The sequence below is a fragment of the Vespula vulgaris genome, chromosome 4 (genome assembly GCF_905475345.1).
Source record: "Vespula vulgaris chromosome 4, iyVesVulg1.1, whole genome shotgun sequence".
NCBI classification, from domain to species: Eukaryota; Metazoa; Arthropoda; class Insecta; order Hymenoptera; family Vespidae; genus Vespula; species Vespula vulgaris.
The window spans coordinates 4,919,927-4,931,363 of NC_066589.1; the positions used below are offsets into that span (position 1 = coordinate 4,919,927).

Genomic DNA, 11,437 nt, shown 5'->3' on the forward strand with positions numbered 1-11,437 from the left:
TTCCTACAAAAAGTTGAGTCATTAAATAGTGATCAATAACCTGGTAGCGAGTTGTTATTCGTCGATTTCACTTCCCCATTCGTTCGAAGGGGCTTAGCACAATTTCTACAAAACCGGCTGGTCTCTCTCTCTCTCTCTCTCTCTCTCTTTCTTTTTTTCTTTCCTTTTTTTTTTCTTTTCCTTTACGAACGCACAACTAACCAGCTTCGAACAGGTGCGACATCCTCCACGCTTGCACGTGATCGTTCCGGTAGTATCATCGTATGTACACATATACATATGTACCGGTCTTCTCTTCGTAACACATCTGTCACTTCCATTACTATATCTTGCCACAAAACCGATCGAACGTCTTTCATTCAAGAGTTTCGTTGAAAACGCCCTGTAATTTCTAACTTCCCGCGAATTCATTTCATGACGATCATGCTTCTTAAACGTTTCATTGAATTAGATCAATAAAAACAATTTTTTAAATAAGAGTTAGGATTATTTTCCCGTTTCGATAAGAATCTTTCGATTCAGTCGCACTGATTTTGGCTCCTTCCAAAATTTTTTTCTTCTTTTTGTCTTTTATAGAATCTTGTTTATTTATGTTTTTATTATTATTATTATTATTTTTTTTTTTTTTTCATAAGAAATATACTTTCATTGGGAAAGTGATCATATCCTGTATATCAGGAAGAGTTTTCACTTAGTCTTGTTCATAGACCATGTTTATAGATCAGGTTTAGGACACTTTGAATCCGGTCTTTGTGCGATCAATTCTAGCTTTTCAAGTTAGACTTAACTGGTACTAAATTGCTTCGTTAGAGATCTGGGTGACACTATACGAAGAAGTAATTTTAGACAGCAAGAGGGGAACGTTTATCTTTTATCTCAACAAAACTGTAATACATGAGAAGCATTACAATCTAATAATTTTATGGCATAGATCCTGTTGAAATATTTATAGGGATTATATCTAATGGATAATGTCAACACGAGTTAGGAGAAATTTTCCTTCTTTTTTCTTTTTTTTTTTCTTTTTTTTTACACCCTGACAGCAAAGTGCAAATTTTCACTTGCGCAAATGTCGTCAACGGCAATAGTCGTTTCATATTTTCTGTTGTGCGTCAATTTTTCTCTGTCTCCACTAGCATCTTCTCTCGAAATGTTAACGCGTTGAGCAAGATCGGGCCAACTCGTTGCAACTCATAGGTGACTTTCTATCCACGAATGTTGTTGCATTCACGTTCGTTAAAAAAGTCCATTACGAAAGAGATCGCCTTGGGTTTCGATAGTTCTCATGAAGACGATTTGATCTCTGTGAAATCTTTTTAAGTCAGAAATCTAGAGTTTTAGCTGAAGAGTTTACTTGTTTGCTATTACTGATTACTTTATTCGGATGATACAACAGTGAATAAGAGACCTTTCGCGTGTTCACACAGAGCCAGTTCTTCGCACTTTCGCTAGCATCCTCTTTTGAAATCGCTCGCGATTCCTTGAATCGATTGTCTGTTAAACGAGATATTGTGAATACGACGAAGAGAGAGCGTTTCCTCTAGAAAGACTGTCGAGTATTTACAAAATTGCAGAAGGTTTGTGGGTGTAAATGAATCATTGAATAAAAAATAGTTAAAGCACCATTCTGATCAACTTTAAATGCCTATCTTTACACGTTCCATTCGATATTCAACGTTGGGTTCGGTCGATGAACAAGTTTAAACAGCACTTGTAGAAATTTTCTATTCAAATGATTTAAAGGAAATCTGAATATTTTTATTCGATGTTTGTGTTTAACGTTTAACATTCAGAATTACGAGAGAACCAAGCAAGTTTAAATACCATCGTTCAAAGTTCAATGTTGAATTCGATGGAAGAATAAAAAGTAAAGAAATTCGCTGATCCCAAAGAAGATTAATGTCTCGAAACAATTTCATTTGCGTTCGATCGTGAGTAAGAAGTATAACGAGTTTCGTTTGAACATTCGTTTGCCGATCCATTCGAACCCTTGTCCATCTTTCTTTTCTTTTAATGAAAAGACCGACATTAAATCTTTGTCACGTTGTGTGTCGCAGGAGCTGTTCTCGGAGTTGCAGTCCTCACAAAAAAGTGCCTTGCCACCCGACACGTTACGTCGCGCCCTCGCCGAGAGCTTTCTCGATCAGCAAAGGTTTCAGCTTGGATTTATGGACGATGCTGCGGAATGTTTCGTAAGTACCACACACATATACACACGTATATATACACACATACAAACACGTACATCATTTCCATTTGTTTTCTTCGACCTCACTTGTTAACTTATCTTAGTGTCTTTGGTATATACTTTGTCACGTAATAGCCATCACGTCGATCATTAGTTACCTACATAAGAAAAAAAGATGATAATAATAATAATAATACTAATAAAAAAAAGGATAAAATTTGATCGTTAATGCCATCGAATCTTTTCACCACCAACCAACCACAGCGCTATAATAGTCTAATGGTTCCTAGCAGCGGTTAACAAGCTGAGCTTTGAACGATCCTTGAGAGATCGGCAAATGCCGACTAGAGTCCACTTTCTCGTTTACACCGTGGTCACGTTTAACGCAAATATGTATGCACGCGTGTGTCGACATCGATCACCAACGGATAACACCATGAAAGTAATTGCGAACTCGTAAAGTCGATTACAAAGTTTTTCTTGTATTTTTGCTGACGACGTATTAAATGAACGAAGGACGATTATCTTTGTTGAAAATATTTCTTTACGTGTTCCAAAGAAAATGAAAATATATATTTCATTATATGTGTCCGGTCGTATATTCTCCAATCCGATGAGAATCTCAATCGTGAAGTATACTTTCTCATTATTATTCATGATTTATTTGTAGTTCGGGGTGATGCATATTTCTTTCTTTTCATTTTTTTTTCTTTTTATTTCATTTTACTTTATCTCATTATTTTCTCTCTTTTTTCTTTTTTTTTTAGGAAAATATTCTGCTACGTATTCATTTGCATATAGCCAGCGGACAAGCGGAGGACATGTGTAGCGCTGGACATTGCGTGCCACATCAAAAATTTGCCATGACCCTCGTCGAACAAAGCGTTTGCGGTGCGTGCGGAGCCACCTCGGAGCCTTTGCCCTTTACGCAGGTTCGTCGAAGTCCCTTTTACAGTATCATATAATTTATTCATAGCTCGAAGCTATAATATCGCCGAATCGATAGAGAACATATTACGGGGACCTTCAGGAAAATCGTATTAACCGAACCCATCCTTTGTTAATTCAGTTTGATTTAGTCAGAGAAATCGAGGATTCTCTCGGGTAGAATTTTTCTCACGGTAAAAGATTCTCAGGTAAAACCAATCAATATGGCACGAATTTTTGTTGAGAAGGGTTATATACAAAGAATACATAAACCAAAGGCTGGCTCCAGGGCCAAAGTAACCTTTTCACTGCAGGATTGATGAGCAGAAAAAGAAGGGTTCTTGTGGGTGGTAAAAGGGTTCCCTGTAAATGCTAACGTAAAAGAGAGATAAAAAGTGCCTCTCTCGATTCGTACGGGATTTAAACGATTTAAGCTGGAAGCCATTTTCACAGCTACTTTGAACTTCGGATTAGGCAATCATGATTTGACGGTTCATTTGTTCGATATCCGAGAGAGTAAAAGAGAAAGGATTTTAAGACGATAATATTCGTGTTATTTCTTCAAAAAGAAAAAAAAGGGGGTTGGATTATTCTCTAGCTACAAATAATTTCTTTGCAAAATGAGTTTATTCGACTCATTAGTTAAGATTGTAGCAACCCAAATACTTTTTCCTTTTTGATCAATTAGAGCTCTCGATCGAGACAGTCGACTCAGTTACTAGACAACGTGCGTGTACACGCATGTGCAACGCTATTTCATTGCTCGTTAAACTGAAGCAGATATTTGTTAGGAAATCTATTTCGTTTCATTGGTGTGATCTGCAGGCGACAGTGATTATAAGAAAAATTTAGGAGAGCTTACTACCAACGTAACTACAAAAGGGCAAGCGTAAAACGAAAGTGGCACGTTCGAATCTATCAATCAGGAACACTCGTGGGGACATGGTAAAAGTAATCGGCCATGACCGATGCACACGATGTATGGAGCCAGTTTGCAGTATAAACTTTTTCTTATTTACTTCTACTCTCGCCAAGAGACAAAAGAACCTTAAGGAAACGGCTCCACCCACGTGGATTCGTGTCTGTATACTCTATATCGAATTCTAGGCTGCTCTACGCCCCTAGAAAAATATTTATTATGCCGCCTTTGAAAGTTTACAACGAACTAGTGCTGATATATACATAGTTGTTCTACCGGTTGCGAAAGTCTACTCCATGCTAGAGTAAACCGCATAGATGTATTGTATTCATCGATTGAGAACGCGGCTAACTATCTCGTAAGGATAATTGATTGGTCGGTCGTTAATATAATCAAAGACATCCATTGTCTTCGATGTCGTTGGATAATTATGATACGAGTATGATTACGAATATATAAAGTTAGAAATCTAGTTGAGATTAACGATTGTCATTAATTAGAAAAAAAGAAAGAGAGAGAGAGAGAGAAATCGTCATCATTATTACAGATGGTCCATTACGTGTCAGCGTCAGCATTAACGTCACAAGCTCGTCAAACTCAAGCTAACTCACGAACGAGTCCGGATCTTTTTGGTCAACTTTTAAGAAGAGCCGGTGGAATGGGAGACATTCGTGATTGTCCAGTAAGTGAAGAAAAAAATCAATAAGAATTTTGTCTATTCGAATCTTTAGACCTGTTGATCAACACGGTATATCGTATTTTAGAGTTCGTGCGGTGCGAAGATCCAAATCTGCAGGACGCTTATAAATCGACCGGAAATAGTTTCCGTAGGGGTTGTTTGGGACAGCGAACGACCGTCCTTAGATCATATAATGGATGTATTCGCTACGGTAGGGACATCCCTTCGGCTCACTGATGTTTTTCATAGCGTTGTTGATTCATCTTGGGGTGCCTCAACGACACATAATCTTGTTGGGGTTGTCACTTACTATGGAAAACATTACTCCACTTTCTTTTTTCATACTAAACTCAAGGTAAGCGCTGTTTAATTCTCCTAAGTAATCACAACGATTAAAACGAAAAAAAAAAAAAACTATTAAATTGATTAAAATTAATATCTATATATAATTTGTTCAGGTTTGGATTTATTTCGATGATGCCACAGTTAAAGAAATAGGACCACGATGGGAACAGGTAGTTGAGAAATGTAGAAGAGGTAGATATCAACCCTTGCTACTACTTTATGCAACGCCTGATGGGACTCCGGTAAATACCGAAAATGCTCCGAAAACTGTCACTCGATTTCCAAGTGGAAACATATTGAAAACACCACCGAAGAACAACGTTCGTAGATCCATCACACCTAGTCCAGAAAAACCTTCGATCAACAGTACAGCCAGACGTGCCATTACTCCTAATCCGGATAGTCCTCCTCATCTTTACGCTCAGCGAATTTACAGTGATTATCAAAATCTTACAGACATACAGAACAACATCTTTGATAATCAGGTTTGTTCCCTTTAAACAAAATTTGTTCTCTTTATTTTTTTGGATAAATTGTTCTGTGCGATAAGTAGCAAACATTTTTTATTATTAAAGGGTGTTGATGTAGTTGATGGAGAAACCGAATCGAAATATATAAGCCGTAGAACAGTTGAGAGCGTCATGCAACAACAAAAGAAGCAACAAATGCAATTAACTAGAAGTCTTAGTGCTGGCTCAACACCTTCGGACGGGATTAGTATACCGGAACATTTAAACGTGCCACGAAGACGGGACTCTGGGAATTGGTCAGGTGATAGAAATAGTGCATCTTCCAGTTCGTCCACGACCATGGAAAATCCTTACTTGTATTTTGTCAACAAAGTCCAGAGAAACTCTGGAGTTCCTAAAAGTCCAACCAGCAAGTCTGGTGAATTGTCCAGTAGTAGTAGTGGGCATTATGATGCTGGGTATGATTCCTACTCATTGTCTTCTACGGATAGTCTTCCACTTCAACAGGGTCTTAAGCACAATCTACAGGTTAAGATCATTCAAAAGATTAATCAATAATATAATCGTTTGATAAGCATTACTCTTATTATTATATCAATGATTTTTTATCGCAGCTTGCTCAAATTCCTGAAGGCTACCAACCTTCATCGAAAGATGATTGCGAACGTCTTTGCAAGGAAACGGACGCCCTTATGGACAAATCTCGAGCTGCCGAGGAAGCTGGAGATCTCAGCACTGCTGTAGCATTGTACAAAGCAGCTAGTAACAAAGCCAGAGCTGCGATGGAAGCACCGTACAACAATGATCATACAATTTCGAACGCGAGAATGAAACACAATACTTGCGTGATGAAGACTAGAAGCTTGCACAGAAGAATGTTACAAGAGCAAACATCAGCTAACGGAGAGAAAGAAGGTATGTGTGTAATCATTTTTCGTGTTTGATCTTTTGAAAAAGATTGCAATTGATTTATGTGTATGTTCTTAGAAGGAGCAGTTGAGGGTAGGCATTCGAGAGAAAACAGTAAGTCTGGTCAACATTCTCGACAGAGTTCACGGGACAAGGGTAATCATTCTCGACAGAATAGTCGTGAACTATTGGTGAACGCGCCAGTAACAGTTGTGGAGAAACCAACGACGAAGAGTATCGAGATTTATGCGACTCTACCGAAGAAGAAGACGTTGAGAAGTAAGGCTACCGCTGTGAACGTCATCGAGGACGAGGAGTATATGCTCCATGATCGGCCAATTCAAAGAACAGGATTGTTTGGACGAACAAAGCGCTGCGACGATGATAAAAAGGATAAGAAACGAGCTAGGAGCGAAGAAAGAAATAAAAACATATCGAAAGATTTTTCCATAGCACCTTCACGCACTTCACCCTCCCCGAAAGGTATTAAATCGATTGAGAAGCCAAAGGAGAATATCGAGGTTGGTACAACCAGCCTAAGAGTTTCTCAACAAAATAACGTGAACGTGACTGAGCAGAAACAGGGTAAAAAGCAGCATAAGATTCGTAGAAAGTTATTGATGGGTGGGCTGATAAAAAGAAAGAACAGAAGCATGCCTGATTTGCGAGAAGGACAGGACAATCAGACGAGTATTAACGTGGAAGGTACCTCGAATACTTTGCCAAAGCAATCCGTGGATGATTCAAATGTTGGTTTAAAGGGTAACGAAATGGCACAATCTTTGAGTGGTTATCTGTCCGAAGGTCATTTGGAATTCGCTGGCAATGCCAACAATAGTCTTGCGAATACGAGCAATCCGAATTTGGAAAGAAGTCGATTAATGAGGAAGAGTTTCCACGGCAGTGCCGGTAAAGTGTTACATGTAGCGAAGGTACCACCCCCACCTCCTGTTAGAACCACTTCTCAGCTTAGCAAGTCTAAGTGTTCGGGTGAAGTGCATAGCGATCAGCAAGCCGACAAGTCCACGTATTCATCGTCAGACGGACAATCTAGCTCAGGAACAGGATCCCAAGATCAGAATAACGGCTACTGGAATCACATGAACGCTGGAAATTCGTCGAATTCGTCGAATCGTAGTTCTAATTATGCCGATTATTCGACAGAATCGCATTCTTTACCTTTCATTCCGTCCTATGGTATAGAACAAAGCGGACATTCTGCCAATGTTCAGACTAACTATAACAACAAGCCTAGAATTCAGGACGATGTTGTTCAATATGCTAATGGTATTCTTTATGAGCCTACCTATGTAATTACTCGTGCAGATGTACACAGCGAACAAAGTCCTATAAAACAGCAAGGTTCTTTAGATTCTCTTCCACCATATCCGGAAAATGGAAACGTTTCTCATTCGAGACAACCGAGTGAAGAGTTTCCGCCCCCTCCATATCCATCTATTCATTCAGTGTCACATTCCAGACAAGCTAGTGAAGATTTTCCACCTCCACCGCCACCTATCGATGAGAGTAATATTGGACACGTTCAAGAGAGTCAACAGCAATCACTTCAGCAACAGTTCGTGTCGACTCAGCAACGTCAACACCGACTAGAGACTCAACAGATCACTACTCTTTTCGCTCAATTGCAGATGAAGAACGAACAGATTTTAACTTCGGATTCGAAGGATTTAAAAACTAGCGAGGAACAGGAAAAAGAAGAGAAATCCTCGAGCGAGACTTGGTTGAAGGAACTCCAAGCTAAACAGGCAGAAAAACGAATGAAGAAGCAGGTTTCGCTCGAACAGGATATACCAAAAATTAGGTCTCCATCTGTCAATACCAATCAAATGTCAAGCATAGCAAGAAGAACTAGCGATTTGATGATGAATAGTCTTGGATATGATACGGTAGGCCGGGATGTTACCGATTGTCCTAGAGTAGTGTCATCTGTCAAGGACATGGCAGCAAGATTTGAACAGAACAAATTACAAATCAGCTCGAAAGTAGACTCTGAACCTAAAAATCTTGTGAAACAATCCAATTCAAATTCTATCGTTACTCCTGCGATCGATACGTCTCACGAACATCAACAACAAGTTGAAGAGACGCGATTGAAATATTCTTCGGATAGTTTGAACGCTTTCCCTAAAGTGAATAATTTCACGAATCAAACAATTCCAAGTCCAAGCTTTGAATCCACGACTAATCAAGATAATTACATATCAACGATGACTTCTGATAATTCCTGCAATGTTCAACAGAGTGGATTAAATGCAGCCATTCTCTCGATGTCCTTAACATTACCACATGAGAATGGATTACCTATCGATTATCCCGAAGATGATATCAGCGAGGTCGCCATGCAAAATACCATTCAAAACAAAACTATATTACCGAACGAAGAGGATATCGAATTGAGAAAAGTTAAGAGGAGGATAGGTAAAAAGAAGAGCGTGTCGTTTTGCGATCAAGTAGTTCTTGTTGCTACAGCTGAAGATGACGAAAAAGATTCGTATATACCTAATCCCATTTTGGAAAGAGTTTTACGATCTGCCATGAACAAGCCAGAATCTGCTCAAGTACTTCGTGAAATTAGGAATCTTCAGGAAGCTGAAATGAACAGGGAAAGTACACCAAGATTCCAGCAACAAACACTTCCTCTTAAATGCGAGGCTGACAGTGTACCGGCGACCCCGTTCCAGGATCAATTGAGAAGCGTCAATCCAATTTCGATTCCTGAAAATATCAAGCCGACGTTCGGCAGACAAAATTCTAATGATTCCATTGGTTCAATAGTAGACAAAAAAATGTGTGCATCTTATAATTCTGAAACACAGGATATAAGTAGAGAAACGTATCCGGGTATGATTATGTCTGCATCGAATCCACCACCAACTTCATATTCTCCACAACTTCAACAACAAATACGTTACTCTCAAAATGGATATCCGCAGTATTTGCCATCACAATCTTCCTACACGCAAACTCAAACGTCACATCCTAGAAATCAAAATGTTCCATTATCGCAGACACAGAAGCCAGCTAGTCCTTATCCTACACAGATGCATGGTAATCAGTATATACCGTCCGTGTCTCAGCAGCAAAAGAATTTGTGTCAGAAGAACACTTATCAGAAATATTATCAATTGGAACAGCAACACAATCAGATGAACAAGCAATTATCAGCTAGTGGATTACAGCAGCATCAAAACGGCCTTAATCAGAGGATTTCCAATCATAATGCTAGTCCGATAACTGTTCAGTATTCTCAGCAACAATTGAGCTATCCCTCGAATCAATCGCCAAGCCCATATCCGAATCAATACCCTCATAACAATTGTCAGAATTATCCTTATCAATCAGTGCCTCAATCAAATAGGATCAATCAACCCTTACCTCAGTATCAACCACCACCTAATCCACTATCGTCGACGACGTTATCTTATCAACAGAAACAACAGAACGTTCATAATTATCAACAGAGATACGACAATTATCAAAGACCATCCCAAAAGGATCAGCAAAACGTTTTAGCACCTAATCAAACTTATCCTAATCCTTTACAAAGTGGACAAATCCAATCGAACATGAAATATCCAGCTTATCAACACCCACCTCCTCCTAAACAAAACAAACAAATCCATTTTCTTTCTAGTTCGAAAAGTAGCTCACCGATTAGCCAAACAACGTCTTCCATGCAGAAACCAAGCGTAGTTGCTTCGTTATCATCTAGGAGCGTACTTTGCGATCTCTGTCGACAAAAACAGGTGATGGAACCTGCAAAATATTGTTCCGATTGTGATTTTTACATGGCTCGTTTCCAGCCAAAAAATTGAACTCGTGTCCATAGTGTCAACTTAAAATTCGCCGTTAGGTGTTACGTTAATAGACTTTATGGAATAGTGTTCTTTGTTATGCCACCGAGCTTGGGACTACCTAGCGTCATATATTATTATTAATCCGTTACTGGTATTAGTAGAAATTTTGTCACGAAATTATAGTAGATTTGCATGATTTACTTGAATTAATGTTCAAAATTTTTCAGATAATTAAAAAGAAAAAAAAAGATGTAACAAGTATCAAACTGAAGAGCTCAGAAAAAAACAATTATTGAGATCTGACAAACCTCAGTTTACCAGTTACAGATTAAGATAATCATTCTGTATATACATAAACTAATTATTAGATTCTGTAACATCGAATCAAAGACCTTCATCGAGCAGCTATTAACTCATTGACATTCGTATTACAGTATGTGTATTATGTATATTATTTTTATGTCTTTTAGTTTTTTCTTTTTTTTTTCTAGTTGTAGTTTTTTTTAATTCATCGCCATACGGTAACGTAATTCGTATACCGTATAGAGGTAGACAAAATTTGCGAATCGCATATAAATCTGTTAGATTAACAGGAATCCGTTTTTATAATTTTAATTATCTATTGTGTAAATAACTTACACTATCGTTCTCGAATTTTATAATATAGCTCTACAAATTATTATTATTATTATCGAACAATTTTGTCAATTAGAGTGTATTTCCGAATCTGTTACAAACAAACAATGGTATTACGAGATTAGTTAGTGGAAAGAAAATGCAGAATTGTGATACTAGCAGTGCTACGTAGGATTTACTCCTAAGTTAGGATAAAATACGTAGGGAGATAATTCGGATAAAGATAATTAGAAATTAAGAAAGATAGAAAGAGAGAGAGAGAGTGTGTGTGTGTGTGTGTGTGTATGTGCATGTGCATATGTATGAGAGAGATAAAAAAAAACCTTGATCTCCAAGTAAGCGTGAATTTTATTTTATGTTAATGAATGTTAAAATGTTACATATTATTGTACTTATGTATCATGTTACGTCATACTCTCGTTTAGATCAATGTACAAACCTTCGTTTTATTTTACTTTATTTTTCTTTTTTTTTATACTTTTTGTATAAGTATTTTGTTTTAAAAATACTTTATCTTTTTTCTTCCATACACAAATGTTTACTTTT

At 37.9% G+C, this 11,437-nt stretch overlaps 1 protein-coding gene across 5 annotated transcripts in view; it reads left to right on the forward strand.

The window, feature by feature from the left end:
• LOC127063498 (uncharacterized) overlaps positions 1-11,437 on the forward strand; it is a 56,774-nt gene extending 45,337 nt beyond the window's left edge. For all 5 annotated transcript variants that reach the window (XM_050993372.1, XM_050993377.1, XM_050993375.1 and 2 more), the window contains 8 exons: positions 2,058-2,192; positions 2,956-3,120; positions 4,582-4,716; positions 4,799-5,068; positions 5,172-5,543; positions 5,634-6,056; positions 6,143-6,443; positions 6,516-11,437. In XM_050993372.1, coding sequence (XP_050849329.1) covers positions 2,058-2,192; positions 2,956-3,120; positions 4,582-4,716; positions 4,799-5,068; positions 5,172-5,543; positions 5,634-6,056; positions 6,143-6,443; positions 6,516-10,273 — 5,559 coding nt within the window. In that variant the 3' untranslated portion in view covers positions 10,274-11,437. The remainder of the gene's footprint in view (positions 1-2,057; positions 2,193-2,955; positions 3,121-4,581; positions 4,717-4,798; positions 5,069-5,171; positions 5,544-5,633; positions 6,057-6,142; positions 6,444-6,515) is intronic.